General features: G+C 42.9%; 1 protein-coding gene across 6 annotated transcripts in view; it reads left to right on the top strand.

Annotated features, from left to right (window-relative positions):
- LOC139539166 (PTB domain-containing engulfment adapter protein 1) overlaps positions 1-18088 on the top strand; it is a 172450-nt gene that overhangs the window by 105311 nt on the left and 49051 nt on the right. The window contains exon 1 of one of the 6 annotated variants that reach the window (XM_071342015.1): positions 15453-15951. The exons of 2 other annotated variants lie outside the window; for them this stretch is intronic. Coding sequence is in view for 2 of the 4 variants with exons in the window: in XM_071342012.1 (XP_071198113.1) it covers positions 16518-16547 (30 nt within the window). In the remaining 2 variants the exon portion in view is untranslated. Of the gene's footprint in view, positions 1-15452; positions 15952-16139; positions 16548-18088 lie in introns of those variants that run through there. 3 more of the 6 variants (XM_071342018.1, XM_071342012.1, XM_071342016.1) reach the window with 3 other exon arrangements.

The following is an 18088-nucleotide window of genomic DNA, read 5'->3' as shown; positions in this document are numbered from 1 at the left end:
TATTTATTTAACAGTGACTCAATCACCTCTCCCCTCATTGACTTACTGTATCAGGAGGACAGTGCTTTCTGGAATGTCGATGGCCTAATAACTGTTTAACTCTTTACTCCCAATTAATAATTCTCTCTGCTTGTGTGATTTGTTTGACTTTTTGTATCAACTCTAGACTCGTGTTGAGTTACCCTTTTTCTGTGCCAGGTTGTTGTACATTGATATTAAGTTACGGTATGATATGATGGAACAGTCTAATGTGACGGGGTGGCAGGTAGCCTAGTGGTTAGAGCGTTGGACTAGTAACCGTATAGGTTGCAAGATCAAATCCCAGAGCTGACAAGGTAATAATCTGTCGTTCTGCCCCTGAACAAGGCAGTTAACCCACTGTTCCTAGGCCGTCATTGAAAATAAGAAATTGTTCTTAACTGACTTGCCTTGTTAAAAAATGATGAGGATTTGTTAGTTGATGATTTTTTATAGATTTTACTAAGTTAATTGAAGGGATGCTCACAGTCATATTTCCCACATATTTTCCACTTCTCTCTTAAGGTATTAGTTATATGTTGGTAGATTTCAATGTATTCTTTTGATCATTATATTTCTCTGATATTGAAGCTGTTTTTCAATATCCTCTGTTTTCTACTCTCCTGTGTAGCTTTGAAACACTATTTGTCAGTCCTATATGTTGCTTTACTGATTGTCAAATGTCCGCTTTTAATTTATCTCTGGTAGTCAGACATATACAGTACTGTAGGTGAGACTACTTGAATAATTTTCTCTGCGATGTGGTTTCATTTTTTTGGGGCTCAAGGACAAAGGAGTGCAAAGAAAACACAGCTGTGATTTATTTTTATAATGGAAAAGTCAACACATGCCAGCACTTTTCATAACTTTGATACTAACAGTGTAGTTTAATTGATTTACGGTATAACGAGCAACAATGCAACAGCATACTGAGCAAAAATTAATTGATTCAATGTTTTCCATGAATTTTAACCTCTACGGACCCCCCATCCCAGATCCGGGATCATCCTCATCAAAAAAGCTGACTAGCATAGCCTAGCCTAGCGCCACAGGGATATCATATAATATAATTTCATGAAATCACAAGTCCAATACAGCAAATGAAAGATAAACATCTTGTGAATCCAGCCATCATTTCCGTTTTTTTTAATGTTTTACAGCGAAAACACAATATAAATTTGTTAGCTCACCACAATAGCCAAACACACAACGCCATGTTTCCACCCTAAAGGTAGCTTTCACAAAACCCACAAATAGAGATAAAATTAATCACTAACCTTTGAACAACTTCATCAGATGACAGTCTTATAACATCATGTTATACAATACATTTATGTTTTGTTCGAAAATGTGCATATTTATAGGTATAAATCGTAGTTTTACATTGCAGCCACCGTCACAAATAGCACCAAAACAGCCAGAATAATTACAGAGAGCAACGTGAAATATATAAATACTCATCATAAAACATTTATGAAAAATACATGTTGTACAGCAAATGAAAGATAAACATCTTGTGAATCCAGCCAATATTTCAGTTTTTTTAAGTGTTTTACAGCAAAAACACAATATATATTTATATTAGCTCACCATAATAGCCAAACACACAACGCCATTTTTTCACCGCTAACATAGCTTTCACAAAACCCACAAATAGAGATAAAATTAATCACTAACCTTTGAACAACTTCATCAGATGACAGTCTTATAACATCATGTTATACAATACATTTATGTTTTGTTCAAAAATGTGCATATTTATAGTGAATACGTCGCCATAATGCACCAAATTGTCTGGAGAAATTTTGGACTGTCACGTAATCTAACCAAAAAACTCATCATAAACTTTACTAAAAAATACATGTTGTACAGCAAATGAAAGATACACTGGTTCTTAATGCAACCGCTGTTAGATTTAAAAAAATAACTTTAGTACAAAGTACAGCATGCAATATTGTGAGACAGCGCCCACCAATTCTCCGCCTTGTTGGAGCCAACATATACCACAAAAATATGAAATAACATCATAAATATTCTCTTACCTTTGATGATCTTCCATCAGAATGTAGTGCAAGGAGTCCTAGTTCCACAATAAATCGTTGTTTTGTTTTAGAATGTCAATTTCTTCTGTCGAATTAGCAACTTTGGCTAGCATGGTGTAGCGCACATGTCCAAGAACTCTTGGCGCATGGAACGAAAAATTCCAAAATTCACAATAAACGTTGAATAAACTGGTCAAACTCGGTTGAAAATCCATCTTTATGATATTTTTCTCATATGTATCCAATAAAGTCCGAGCCGGAACATTTCGTCGTGTATACCTAACGCTTTTCAGAAGACAATGTGGGGTTCCCTGGTGCGCAGTTGAATACTGCCAATAGGGCGGACCTGTCACTCCAAAAGCTCTCATTCGGTCTCACATCAAGGTAGACACCCCATTCAACATTCTACTGCCTGTTGACATCTAGTGGAAGGCGTATGAAGTGCATACAGACCATAAATATAAGGCAATTGAATAGGCAAGCCCTGACACAGAGCCCCACTTTCAGAATTTTCACTTCCTGTTTGGAAGTTTGCTGCCAATTGAGTTCTGTTTTACTCACAGATATAATTCAATCAGTTTTAGAAACTTCAGAGTGTTTTCTATCCAATAGTAATAATAATATGCATATTGTATGATCTAGAACAGAGTACAAGGCCGTTTAATTTGGGCACGATTTTTTCCCAAAGTGAAAACAACGCCCCCTATTTCCAAGAATACAGTTTTACTTTCTTTTGTCATTTAGGTTAGTATTGTGGAGTAAATACAATGTTGTTGATCCATCCTCAATTTTATCCTATCACAGCCATTACACTCTGTAACTGTTTTAAAGTCACCATTGGCCTCATGGTGAAATCCCTGAGAGGTTTCCTTCCTCTCCGACAACTGAGTTAGAAAGGACGTCTGTGCCTTAGTAGTAAAAGGGTGTATTCATACACCATTCAAAGTGTTATTAATAAATTCACCATGCTCAAACGGATATTCAATGTCTGCTTTTTTTATTTTGAGCCATCTACCAATAGCTGCCCTTCTTTGTGAGGCACTGGAAAACCTCTGTGGTCTTTATGGTTGAGTCTGTGTTTGAAATTCACTGCTCGACTGATGGATCTTACAAATAATTGTATGTGTGAGGTACAAAGAGGTGTAACGGCAGCCTTCCCTCTCTTCACGAGAAGAGAGAATGTAGCAGGGATCAGACCAACACGCAGCGTAGCCAGTGCTCAACATGTTTAATTACGACAAAATAAACGTGAACACTTACAAAACAAAATAACAAATGTGGCAAACCGAAACAGTCCGAAACTGGCTGGCGGCTCTGGCAGCTCCTGACTGGCTGGCGGCTCTGGCGGCTCCTGACTGGCTGGCGGCTCCTGACTGGCTGGCGGCTCTGGCGGCTCCTGACTGGCTGGCGGCTCCGGCGGCTCCTGACTGACTGACGGCTCCATTGGCTCCTGACTGACGGGCGGCTCTGACGGCTCCTGACTGACTGACGGCTCCATTGGCTCCTGACTGACGGGCGGCTCTGACGGCTCGGGACAGACGGGCGGCTCTGACGGCTCGGAACAGACGGGCGGCTCTGACGGCTCGGAACAGACGGGCGGCTCAGATGGCGCTGGGCAGACGGATGGCTCAGATGGCGCTGGGCAGACGGATGGCTCAGATGGCGCTGGGCAGACGGATGGCTCAGACGGCGCTGGGCAGACGGATGGCTCAGACGGCGCTGGGCAGACGGATGGCTCAGACGGCGCTGGGCAGGCGGATGGCTCAGACGGCGCTGGGCAGGCAGGCAGCTCAGACGGCGCTGGGCAGGCAGGCAGCTCAGACGGCGCTGGGCAGGCAAGCAGCTCAGACTGCGCTGGGCAGACGACCGACTCTGACCTGCTGAGGCGCACAGTAGGCCTGGTGCGTGGTGCCGGAACTGGTGGTACCGGACTGGAGACACGCACCTCAAGGCTAGTGCGGGGAGCAGGAACAGTGCGTACAGGGCTCTGGAGACGCACAGGAGGCTTAGTGCATGGTGCCGGAACTGGAGGTACTGGGCTGGAGACACGCACCACAGGGAGAGTGCGTGGAGGAGGAACAGGGCTCTGGAGACGCACTGGAAGCCTGGTGCGTGGTGTAGGCACTGATGGTACTGGGCTGGGGCGGGAAGGTGGCGCCGGATATACCGGACCGTGAAGGCGTACTGGCTCCCTTGAGCACCGAGCCTGCCCAACCTTACCTGGTTGAATGCTCCCCGTAGCCCGACCAGTGCGGGGAGGTGGAATAACCCGCACTGGGCTGTGTTGGCGAACCGGGGACACCATGCGTAAGGCTGGTGCCATGTATGCCAGCCCGAGGAGACGCACTGGAGAACAGACGCGTTGAGCCGGCTTCTTGGCACCTGGCTCAATGCTCAATCTAGCCCGGCCGATACGTGGAGCTGGAATGTACCGCACCGGGCTAAGCACACGTACAGGAGATACCGTGCGCTCTTCCGCATAACATGGTGTCTGCCCGTACTCCCGTTCTTCACGGTAAGCCTGGGAAGTGGGCGCAGGTTTCCTACCTGACTTCGCCACACTACCCTTTAGCCCCCCCCCCCCCCCCCCAAATACATTTTTGGGGTTTCTTCTCGGGCATCCTATCGCGCTGTCGTGCTAACCTCATTCGCCGGTATCCCTCCGCACATTGCTCCATCGAATCCCAGGCGGGCTCCGGCACTCTCCCTGGGTCAACCGACCACCTGTTTATTTCCTCCCAAGTGGTGTAACCCAGATCCAGCTCCCGCTGCCGAGCTAGCTCCTCAAAACGCCGCCTCTCCGCTTTTGCTGCCTCCAGCTCTGCTTTGGGGCGGCGATACTCCTCTGGCTCTGCCCAGGGTCCTTTACCGTCCAGCTCGTCCTCCCATGTCCATTTCTCCTGGTCCCGCTGCTGCTGCTGCTGCCGCTGCTGCCCGTTGCTACGCTGCTTGGTCCGAAATTGGTGGGTGGTTCTGTAACGGCAGCCTTCCCTCTCTTCACGAGAAGAGAGAATGTAGCAGGGATCGGACCAACACGCAGCGTAGCCAGTGCTCAACATGTTTAATTACGACAAAATAAACGTGAACACTTACAAAACAAAATAACAAATGTGGCAAACCGAAACAGTCCTTTCTGGTGCAGACAAAACACAAAGACAGGAAACAACCACCCACAAAATCCCAACACAAAACAAGCCACCTATATATGATTCTCAATCAGGGACAACGATTGACAGCTGCCTCTGATTGAGAACCATATTAGGCCGAACACAGAAACAGACAAACTAGACACACAGCATAGAATGCCCACCCAGCTCACGTCCTGACCAACACTAAAACAAGCAAAACACATAAGAACTATGGTCAGGACGTGACAAGATGAGCTTTTCATTTTTAAGTAATTTATTTTTAAAATCCACTTTAATATTAAAGTGTATCGTGTATAGGCAAGAGACACAAAATATTAATTTAATCAATCTTAAATTCCTGCTGTAACACAACAAATGTGGAAAAAGTCAAGGGTGTGAATACTTTATGAAGGCACTGTATATTGTTGACATTACCTCAGACAATAAAAAAACATCTTTCATTCTCCATTCAAGTCACTTTATTGTGCCATCCCTGTACTCTCATCTCAGAAACTTTTCAAACTTTTATGGTGAGTGGTGGTAGATATGATCTCTGACAATAAATATGAGATAGGATTCCAAGAAGATACAAAACTGTGACCTTCTGAAAGCCTTCAAACTCTTGACATACCCTGAAGACATCTGTTATTTTCTGAGGAATATCTGAGAACTTCATAAAAACTGCTGTTGGGCAAACTTTTGATACTACTCGATGACATATTTATTTGCAGAGGGCCAGTGTATTTTTAATCAGGTGTGTAACTGCTTAGTTGGAACAAATGCCTGCACCCACACTGGCTCTCTGTGGATAAGATCAAACCCTGATCTAAGCAGTGTGAAAGCAACAGCTACTTTGAGAGTGACATCAATGGGTCTCTCTGGCTGCTTGTACACAGGCAGTTGAATTCTGGTATTTTTTTCACTAATTGGTCTTTTGACTAATCAGATCAGCTCTGCCTGTTTAAACGCAGCTCAGATAAAAGGTGAAACTCATTTCATAATTTCTGAAAGAGATCACCCTTTGTTTTCGTTAATGCATAATACCACATACAGTACATACAAAGTAACACAGTTACAAATTTAAGATGACAGAAGTTCAAATCAATTCAAATGAAATTTGATTTGTCACATGCGCCTAATACAACAGTTGTAGATCTTACAGTGAAATGCTTACTTACAAGCCCTTAAAACAATGCAGTTTTTAAAAAATACCTTAAAAAAAAGTAAGAGATAAGAATAACTCATAATTTAAGAGCACCGGTAAAAAAAAAAATTTTTACCGTTATTTTACCAGGTAAGTTGACTGAGAACACATTCTCATTTGCAGCAACGGCCTGGGGAATAGTTACAGGGGAGAGGAGGGGGATGAATGAGCCAATTGTAAACTGGGGATTATTAGGTGACCGTGATGGTTGAGGGCCAGATTGGGAATTTAGCCAGGACACCGGGGTTAACACCCCTACTCTTACGATAAGTGCCATGGGATCTTTAATGACCTCAGAGAGTCAGGACACCCGTTTAACGTCCCATCCGAAAGACGGCACCCTACACAGAGCAGTGTCCCCAATCACTGCCCTGGGGCATTGGGATCTTTGTTTAGACCAGAGGAAAGAGTGCCTCCTACTGGCCCTCCAACACCACTTCCAGCAGCACCTGGTCTCCCATCCAGGGACTGACCAGGACCAACCCTGCTTAGCTTCAGAAGCAAGCCAGCAGTGGTATGCAAATATCAATAGCGGGGCTATATACAGGGGGTACCGGTACAGAGTCAATGTGCAGGGGCACCGGTGTCGAGGTAATTGAGGTAATATGTACATGTAGGTAGAGTTATTAAAGTGACTATGCATAGATAATAACAGAGAGTAGCAGCAGCATAGAAAGGGGGGGCAATGCAAATAGTCTGGGTAGCCATTTGATTAGCTGTTCAGGAGTCTTATGGTTTGGGGGTAGAAGCTGTTTAGAAGCCTCTTGGACCTAGACTTGGCGCTCCGGTACCGCTTGCCGTGCGGTATTAGAGAGAACAGTCTATGACTAGGGTGGCTGGACTCTTTGACAATGTTTAGGGCCTTCCTCTGACACCGCCTGGTATAGAGGTCCTGGATGGCAGGAAGCTTGGCCCCGGTGATGTACTGGGCCGTACTCACTACCCTCTGTAATGCCTTGCGGTCGGAGGCCAAGCAGTTACCATACCAGGCAGTGATGCAATTCGTCAGAAAGCTCTCAATGGTGCAGCTGTAAAACCTTTTGAGGATCTGATGACTCGTGCCAAATCTTTTCAGTCTCTTGAGGGGGAATATGTTTTGTCGTGCCCTCTTCACGACTGTCTTGGAGTGCTTGGACCATGTTAGTTTGTTGGTGATGTGGACACCAAGGAACTTGAAGCTCTCAACCTGCTCCACTACAGCCCCATCGATGAGAATAGGGGCGTGCTCGGTCCTCCTTTTCCTGTAGTCCACAATCATCTCCTTTGTCTTGATCACGTTGAGGGAGAGGTTGTTGTCCTTGCACCACAAGGTCAGGTCTCTGACCTCCTCCCTTTAGGCTGTCTCATCTTTGTCGGTGATCAGGCCTAGCACTGTTGTGTCATCAGCAGACTTAATGATGGTGTTGGAGTTGTGCCTGGCCATGCAGTCATGAGTGAACAGGGAGTACAGGAGGGGACTGAGCACGCACCCCTGAGGGGCCCCCATGTTGAGGATCAGCGTGGCAGATGTGTTGTTCCCTAACCTTACACCCTGGGGGCAGGCCGTCAGGAAGTCCAGGATCCAGTTGCAGAGGGAGGGGTTTAGTCCCAGGGTCCTTAGCTTAGTGATGAGCTTTGAGGGCACTATGGTGTTGAACGCTGAGCTATAGTCAATGAATAGCATTCTCACAAAAGTGTTCATGTTTTTTCTCCATGTGTGAAAGGGCAGTGTGGAGTGCAATAGAGATTGCATCATCTGTGGATCTGTTGGTGCGGTATGCAAGTTGGAGTGGGTCTAGGTTTTCTGGGATAATGGTGTTGATGTGAGCCATGACCAGCCTTTCAGAGCATTTCATGGCTACAGACGTGAGTTCTACGGGTCAGTAGTCATTTAGGCAGGTTACCTTATTGTTCTTGGGCACAGGGACTATGGTGGTCTGCTTGAAACATGTTGGCATTACAGACTCAGACAGGAAGAGGTTGAAAATGTCAGTGAAGACATGTCATGCCCTGGCCATAGAGAGGCTTTTATTCTCTATTTTGGTTAGGCCAGGGTGTTACTAGGGTGGGCATTCTAGTTTCTTTTTTTCTGTTTTCTATTTCTTTGTTTTTTGGCCAGTGTGGTTCCCAATCAGAGACAGCTGTCTATCGTTGTCTCTGATTGGGAATCATACTTAGGCAGCCTTTTTCCCACCTATGTTTTGTAGGTAGTTATTTCTGTTTAGTCTCTGTTACCTGACAGAACTGTTCGCTTTCGTTTTGTTACTTTGTTCGAGTGTTTTTTGATAATAAATAAAATCATAAACACTTTTCACGCTGCGCTTTGGTCCACTCCTTCCGACGACAGGCGTTACAAGACACTTGCCAGTTGGTCAGCGCATGCTCAGAGTACACTTCCTGGTAATTCGTCTTGCCTAGCGGCCTTTTGAATGTTGTCCTGTTTAAATGTCTTACTCTCATCGGCTGCGGAGAGCATGGTCACACAGTTGTTCGGAACAGCTTATGTCCTCATGCATGTTTCAGTGTTACTTGCCTCGATGTGAGCATATCATTTGTTTAGCGTAGGCTCGTATCACTGGGCAGCTCTCGGCTGTGCTTCCTTTTGTAGTTTGTAATAGTTTGCATGCCCTGCCACATCCGACGAGCGTCAGAGCCGGTGTAGTATGATTTGGTCTTAGTCCTGTATTGACGCTTTTCCTGTTTGTTGGTTCGTCATAGGGCATAGCGGGATTTCTTATAAGCTTCCGGGATAGAATCCCGCTCCTTGAAAGCGGCGGGTCTAGCCTTTAGCTCAGTGCGAATGTTGCCTGTAATCCATGGCTTCTGGTTGGCGTATATACGTACAGTCACTGTGGGGCGGATGTGCTCGATGCACTTATTGATAAAGCCAGTGACTGATGTGGTGGCTCCTCAATGCCATCTTAAGAATCCAGGAACATATTCCAGTCTGTGCTAGCAAAACAGTCCTATAGTTTAGCATCTGCTTCATCTGACCACTTTTTATAGATTGAGTCACTGGTGCTTCCTGCTTTAATTTTTGCTTGTACGCAGGAATCAGGAGGATAGAGTTATGGTCAGATTTGCCAAATGGAAGGCGAGGGAGAGCTTTGTACGCGTCTCTGTGTGTGGAGTAAAGGTGGTCTAGAATTTTTTCCCTCTGCACATGTAACATGCTGATTGAAATTAGGTAAAACAGATTTAAGTTTCCCTGCATTAAAGTCCCCGGCCACTAGGAGCGCCTCCCCTAGATGAGCATTTTCCTGTTTGCTTATGGCGGAATACAGCTCATTGAGTGCGGTTTTAGTGCCAGCCTCGGTCTGTGGTGGTATGTGGACAGCTACGAAAAATACAGATGAAAACTCTCTAGGTAGATAGTGTGGTCTACAGCTTATCATGAGATACTCTACCTCAGGCGAGCAAAACCTTGAGACTTCCTTAGATATCGTTTACCAGCTATTGTTTGCAAATATGTATAGGCCCCAGCCCCGTGTCTTACCAGAGGCTGCTGTTCTGTCCTGCCGATAGAGTGTATAAGCCACCAGTTGTATGTTCTTAATGTCGCCGTTCAGCCACGACTCGGTGAAACATAAGATATTACAGTTTTTAATGTCCTGTCGGTATGATATACGTGCTTTCAGTTCGTCCCATTTATTTTCCAGAGACTGACTGTTAGCTAGCGGGATGGATGGCTAGGGCAGATTAGCCACTCGTCGCCTGATCCTCACAAGGCACCCTGATGTCTTTCCGCGAAACCTCCGTTTCCTTTTCCAGCGAATCACGGGGATCTGGGCCTGGTCTGGTGTCTGTAGTAGTGTATCCCTCCCATCCGACTCATTAAAGAAGAACTCTTCGTCCAATTTGAGGTGAGTATTCCCAGTTTTGATGTCTCAAAGCTCTTTTTGGTCATAAGAGACGGTAGCAGCAACATTATGTACAAAACAAGTTACGAACAACGCCAAAAAACAAACAAAATAGCGTGTTTGGTTAAGAGCTGATAAAACAGCAGCCCTCCCCTCCGGCGCCATTTTCACAGTTCTGTTCCCATCTTGGGCAAAGGGTCGATCAAACCCATTATACTGACACTGCGATAGATGAAAATGTTCTCTCCCCGCATTTGGTTCACCTCCAGTCCAGGGTTCCCTCCTAAACTACTGCTAATTGCCAATTAGGTTTCCTCCTCACAGTGTTTACTTCTCTCACATTCCTCCCTCATTATGTTCCATAGCAGAGCAGCCAACTAGACAAATTATTCCATCAAGAAATAGCAGCCGATAACCCCTCCGCTACATCAACTCCATGTAATGGACACTAACATTCTCTGAGAATTCTGTATGCAGACCTACATTCAATTTCACTGTTCTGGAAGTGGTGTATTAGCCTTAAGCTTTGGACACAACAGCTGTGTATTGATATAATAAGACAGTCCCAGCAGATGGTGGTTTTGCCATTAACCATAAGATGTTTTGGATGTGGGGGAAACCAGTTGTTACGAGCATTCAGGACTGCTTATGCTGCTGGATCAGCATGCATGACCTTGGGACAGCTTGGGAATTGGCCCTGGGAAGTGGATGACTCTATCTGATTGGCTGTCATGTTTTATTGTTGGAGGGAGATGCAGCCAAATCCCTAGTGACCGTTGGATAAAGTAGTGTTTTCTAGTTTCTATCTAGACAATAAAACAGTGGTGAAAAGTAATTCAGTACAAATACTTTAAAGTACTACTTAAGTAGTTTTTGGGGCATCTGTACTTTACTATTTATATTTTTGACTACTTTTACTTTTACTCCACTACATTCCTGAAGAAATGAATGTACTTTTTATTCCATACATTTTCCCTGACACCCAAAAGGACTAGTTACATTTTGAATGCTAAGCAGGAAATTGTCTAATTTGTGCACTAATCAAGAGAACATCCCCAGTCATCCCTACTGCCTCTGATCTGGCAGATTCACTAAACACAAATGCTTTGTTTGTAAATTATGTCTGAGTGTTGAAGTGTGCCCATGGATATTCATAAATAAAGAAAATAAAGAAAATCGTGCATTCTGGTTTGCTTATTATAAGGAATTTGAAATGATTTATACTTTTACTTTGACTTTTGATACTTAAGAATATTTTAGAGATTACATTTACTGTTGTACTTAAGTACATTTAAAACCAAATACTTTTAGACTTTTACTCAAGTAGTATTTTACTGGGTGACTTTCTTTTTTACTTGAGTCATTATCTTTTAAGGTATCTTTACTTTTACTCAAGTATGACAATTGGGCACTTTTTCCACCACTGCAATAATACCTGACACAGCGTATTATTTGAGCAACTCTATGACATGTGCAGAGGACTAGTGTGGGTATGCGTTGCGAAGGACTAGTGTTGGTTTGCGTTGCGAAGGACTAGTGTTGGTTTGCGTTGCGAAGGACTAGTGTTGGTTTGCGTTGCGAAGGACTAGTGTTGGTATGCGTTGCGAAGGACTAGTGTTGGTTTGCGTTGCGAAGGACTAGTGTTGGTATGTGTTGCGAAGGACTAGTGTTGGTATGTGTTGCGAAGGACTAGTGTTGGTTTGCGTTGCGAAGGACTAGTGTTGGTATGTGTTGCGAAGGACTAGTGTTGGTATGCGTTGCGAAGGACTAGTGTTGGTATGCGTTGCGAAGGACTAGTGTTGGTTAGCGTTGCGAAGAAGACCGCAGATATTTGAGTTTGCAGGACCACGCATACATAATGGACCACAGCTTGTCTGTATGCACAATATCATTGTCTATGAAGTTTGATTTCAATACATTTTGTACAATTGAACAGAATCAACAGTTGGCTCAGCTGTCAAAAATGGTCTCCCTCCTAGTATTTATACTTTCATTTTGCTTGCTTTATGTAAGGACATGTTTTTCAAGAAGCATAGCCTGCATCCATGTAGAACTATAGTTAGAAAGACCGCGTGACTATAAGCTAGCTTTCCTTTTTCTGCTTTGTGTGCTCTAGTTTGTGACTGTGACATGAAGACCTAACACAACCTTTCCTGCCCTGTAGCACACCATGGTTTAAAACAAATGCTCAGCTGAAACAGCTGAAGCCTTACCTCAAAGATGTGCTTGCAGTTTTCAGGAAACGGCTGGCTTTGTTGACTTACGTGGAAGACTTAGACTGGGGGGTGGAAAACAAAATCAAAGCCCAAATGCTCCTGGTCACTTTATGTGGAAAATATGTACACAGGTTCCTGCATAAGAGTATAAAAACATGTTTGTTTGCTTTCTTAGTGTAGTAGAGTATTGTACAATGTAAACTGCTCAACCAAAAAATATCTGCAGTTCACGAAATGTCTCCCGTGTCTGTGGTAAACCAAAGTGTAAACAGATGGTGAGTGTGTTTTATTGTTGTACCTGCGGTTGATGTCATGGCCATGCAACGTGTGATGACCGAGGGAGTGTACCAATGGGTTTCCTGACAACTGGCCTCTTATAACCAAAATATTGTTTGCACTCTAGAATTAGACTCAGCTGACATTTCCGGTCTTTATAAAAATGTATATTGTTTATTCGCCAGTCACACGACTCACACTTCGACTTAGACACTCTGGCCTTTCGAGCTGTCTAGAAAGCGAGACCTTGTCTTACAGGGCCGTACACAGACCTTTCAGGGGGCAGGTCCTCAAACTGAAAAAGGGCACCCCCAAAACGACTTTCATAATTCATATCTCGAAACGCAAAACATACCAATTGCCTCTGTAGCAAAAAAAGATACATTATGGAGCATAGGCCTATTTGTATCTATGACAACACACTCACTCATCACAAACTGTAAGTGAGCCTCTTAAGTTCATGATTGACGTCGGGAAAAGAGTGTGGGCTATCATCTGATCATTGATGTTGATGATTGATGTAAATTTGCTATTTAGCAGCTCAGTGTTTTGTTTTTACTGATTGTGATTTATCTTCAATGCTCTTAAATAATAACTTCATAATATAATATTTATAATCTTCTAACTTAAGATATATTGGCTGGCTGGCTGGCTAGTGGTTTGCGGGATATTTTAGAATATGATGTTTAGAGTCTAGACTACCAGTTTTGCTGCTGTCGACTGAAGAAGAGAAGGAGTTGGGTTGGAGCGAGCTCCTATCTGTCTTTCTGCCTCTCTCTGATGTGCGTATCAGCCAACCAGACTGATATTGATATTGATGATGATGTTAATCAAATGTTATGCTGCAGTGGCAGTATGGCTGGGAATTGCCAGGGACCTCACAATACGATATTATCACAATACTTAGGTGCCGATATGATATGCTTTGTGATTCCTATGATTCTATATGTATTGCGTTTTGGTTCTGTGATTTTATTGCGATTCGATGTTTCAAACATATTGCTCACCATATTCCTGCTGCAGCAGGACAATTGACAGTCAAGAGAAAATTAATTTTGATCAGTCATGGAAATAAAAGTGCTGAAAACAAATTGGCTCCCTATTTAAAAAGAAGATGGAGAAGAAGCTATGAAGAAAAATACTAGAGTTTTGCCAACTAGTCCAAAAATAATATTGCGATGCTTTCAAAACTATACGATATATCGCAAAAACATTGATCCCGATATGTAACTGTATCCACCATCACCATGTGGCAGTACTTAAAGCTGCAATATATAACTTTTTGGGCGACCTGACCAAATTCACATAGAAATGTGTGTTATAGGTCTGTCATTCTCATTGAAAGCAAGTCTAAGAAGTGGTAGATCTGTTCTATTTGCACTATTCTATGCTTCCTGTTCTTAAGTTGAGTTTTTGTGTCTTTAACTTTCGGTTTTATACACCAGCTTCAAACAGCTGAAAATACAATATTTTTGGTTATGTAAAATATATTTCAGAGCGGTTTAGATCGTACACTAACCACATTTAGATGTGCACAGTATTCCAGATAGTAGCTCATATATAGGTCTTATTCGGGATAAGATGTTTACATGCAACTTTGATATCCCGTTCACGAGTATCACTGTATCCATGAATAAACAGAATATTCCTCATTTAAAATCATATCGTTAAATGGAATACTAACTGAAATACGGACACTGACTTTAAGCCTATACCTCTCACATGTAGCATAATATAAAAATAACTCCTATTGAAATTAGGAATTTCTTGCAGTGAAATTATACAACAAATGTTAGTTTTTTGTCCCGGTAAAAAGTGTGAAAAGTGGCAATCTTATACTGTAGTGTTGGGTGTAAATGTTATTTGGGTCATAGTCATTTATATTTTTACTCATAGATACAGTATTTTTGACTGTATCAGGGATATGTATGTGGTGAGACACTAAAGGTTCAGTTAATTATGAGATCTTTTAACTTTACAGAGAAGGTGCGTTGGTGTCAGCGGATCTTCTAATGGCTGTAAATTATTTCCATATGTGATCTTATACTTTGCAATGTGTTGAAGGGTCTCCACTTTGAGAGCTGGAAAATGTCTGCCGAAACCTTTTAACACTCTACCTCACCCCAGCTGTCCATACAAGATCGAAACATGAAATGATGGAGGGCGAAACAGAGAAAAGCGTTAGGAAAATAAAGTGTGAACAGTACCTCAGAATCCTGAGAACAGGTCTCTTCCTGTTTTAAATGGTACTCAGAAATCAGAGACCTGGGAACTCCCAGCCAAAACAATCATGGCAACACCTTGGGGCCTGTATTAAATCAAAACCAATACACAGGATTCGGGGGTAGATCAAATCCAACATTTTGTTCCCAAGAGCGAGAAGGCTTTTAACATGCAATTTTGTTTCTTTTTGTTTCACACTGTGAACTGGGTTTGTTTTCGAACCTGACTTGCTGTGCAAGAATTCCAGGAAACCTGGTTACCAGCTTTGATTGAATAAGGACCCTAATGTCAGATAGCCTGGACCTCTCAAAAATAAGAAACACAATGGTTTTTGGTCAATGGTGTTTGTTTGTCAGTTTCAGCGATGTGTTATCCTGCCTGATGAGCAGTTCATCTCCAAGCGTTGAATAAGACATGGAAGTGTCAGATTTCACAAAGGTATAGCACAGTTCAAGCTGCTAGGATCCACTGTTCCTACGCTTAACTATTTCTACAGCCGCAGTGGAAACACTTTTTCACAGGATATTGTCTTCGCCAATTCTCAAAATGAAGCATTTTCTTTTGCTTTTTATAGATTCAGGGTTTCTTTTCAGGCACATTACATGGTGATTTGAATATCTAAAGACAAAAAGATATTGGCATGTCTCTCCAAAAGTGATATAAGTCAAAGAGATTTACAGTTTGGACTGAAACCACTGGAATGTTATAGGTTACCTCTGGTATGTTTCCTCTTTCTTTAGGAAGCAGTTTTTTTTGTTGACGTTTTTTTAACATCCTCCCAGAAAAGTTAGCCAAAAACTACTTTTGCATAAATTGTGGGTGGAGGTATTTTGACTCTGAAATCCAGCTATCGTGTTTCTGTAAAAAAGCCCTTGTTGGAGTTTTTCAAACCCATCATCTCCTCTACCGCAGTCCTGAATGTATCTCCATCTGGTCCACAGCTGAAAACTATTAGACTGTGCTTGAACTTCCTTCTTCTCAGTATTCCACACGGTTTCAAAGCAAGTAAGTCACTTTTATTTTGGTCCTGCCGCTTGGTCGTCTTTGCATGTTTCTGTAATACCACTTTAAAGCCACTCTCTTATTTTCATTCCTCTTGGCAACAGAGTAAAGGATTGCTGTGCTTGGTTTAGGATCCCGGCTGATTCAACTGTGGAATGTTGGGTTAAATTAATAAACAGATTGTTTTGGCAATGTCTAACGTGTTGCGCTTAGCAAGCTAAATTCCAGAGTGGGTGAAAGCGAGTGTAGAAACAAAGAAGCATTGTTGTTTTCCGAGCGGCATTATGTTAGGGGACTGCATTATGTTAGGGGACTGCATTATGTTAGGGGACTGCATTATGTTAGGGGACTGCATTATGTTAGGGGACTGCATTATGTTAGGGGACTGCAGTGCGTGTTTTCATCTCATGTCAAATGCTAGATGCCTTTCTATGCATATGGCTCAGATTAGCGGCTGCTAGAGAGGCTTTTATAGGGGACATTAACTTTTGGGTTTTTCAACTTTTTTTTTCTCCATAAGGTGTCACATGTTTTGACACTGCTTTTTGTTTGCGGATTGCTTTTTGGGCATGAGAGATGACTTGTTCCTTGGGGTCAAAGTAGGTATATTTTGTTTCCCAAAAGTTTGTTTCCCAACCTAAATTCAAACTGTTTGAGTTACTGGAGTTGAATTGCGCAACTGACAGCGTGTTTGTCTGAGCAAATGGCCAATGATAAACCTTGTTAGTGAGTTCATGCCACGCTTAGTGAAACATTTGCTTATAAGTGTTTGCCTCATTATGTAACAGTAATGCAAAATACATGCATTCTGGTATGTTATTAGTGTTGAAAGATTGAATTGATCGTTGTTGTTTTAGTCTTTCAAACATTGCGCTTTATATGTTTGCACATCTTTGCTCCCAACTAATATACTGTGTGTTGTACACTGATCGGAAGCTGTTTAGCCCCTAAAGTGTCAAGTGGCATTATTTATGTTCCATTTGCTTTGATAATCAGACCTGATGGTGTTTATTCACTACTGTAAGTGCGCCGAGGATCAGTGGTTCTTCAGATGCTTTTGGCCATGTGAGCGTATTGTAAACTATGGTCTTTGGCGTTCCTCGGGTGCAATCCATTCCTTCTCACTCTTAACACTCTCGGCTATAGGCTATGTTACAAGCATGCTCTCAGGGAATTTGAAACCTGAGCAACGGCCTGTGAGAATAAGCATTACTCAGACTGCCTGATTCTCCAGACGGCTGTGTATTACCGCAACCGTGGGCTCAAACATGCCTGACCTCGATGCTCACACAGGTGCACTGCAGATGGTAAATAGCAGTGGGGAGGTTTGAGACTCTGTGCTAAGACTGGGGATACGGTTCTCCCAAGACAGGGTGAATCACCAGCCCAGGAAGCCATTAAAAAGAGCAAACACAGCTTCTGTCAATCATAAGGAGTGACATTACAGCCAGGCATACACAGTCCAACACTATAGTAAGAAAACATCCACTGTTAGAGGGTATTGCAGTCTGCTCCCCTATATTCCCTTAGTGGTTGCTGTTAGATATAGGCTAGCACTTAATTGTGCCCCAATCTTTTGGAAGAAAGTTATTGCTTTGAATTGGGTTGACTGATATGATTCTGCTGAAATAGTGACTCCAATTGAGTGTCGGTCATGTGTATCTTAGTCCTGACGTATTCAAATAGAATGGTGTAGTAGTAGGCATTATAGGCAGTAATGCGGCAACATATTGGCATGAACAGACAGCCAACAAGGAAAGGGGGAGAAAAGGATATTGGCACTTGAATAGACAGATACAGCCACTTAACTCCAGATATCCATGGCACATTATTTTGACGGAGTTCTCACCTTTAATGACATAATACTGCAGTGTGACTTGGAAGAGTTTTGGGAAAAAGGGAATTAGGGCTCACACCATGCTGTAAGTGTGTGTTTGAATACACTGTAAAGTGTAGCCCAGTTCTTAATCAATTGACTTGAACTTGAATATAGCTTTATGCATGCTCAGTTTAGTGCACATTTTTATTTATTTATCGTGGAGGGGATACTTTAGGTTTAATTTGATTAGTTACGGTATTATACCGTGGTGCCCCAGGCCGTGAGTTGGTTTAAGGTTAATCCCTGAAACAAATGACTTCC

Source organism: Salvelinus alpinus, chromosome 14 (genome assembly GCF_045679555.1).
Source record: "Salvelinus alpinus chromosome 14, SLU_Salpinus.1, whole genome shotgun sequence".
Taxonomy (NCBI): Eukaryota; Metazoa; Chordata; class Actinopteri; order Salmoniformes; family Salmonidae; genus Salvelinus; species Salvelinus alpinus.
Note: the sequence above shows the minus strand (reverse complement) of the source record. Positions and strands in the feature narration are given on the sequence as shown.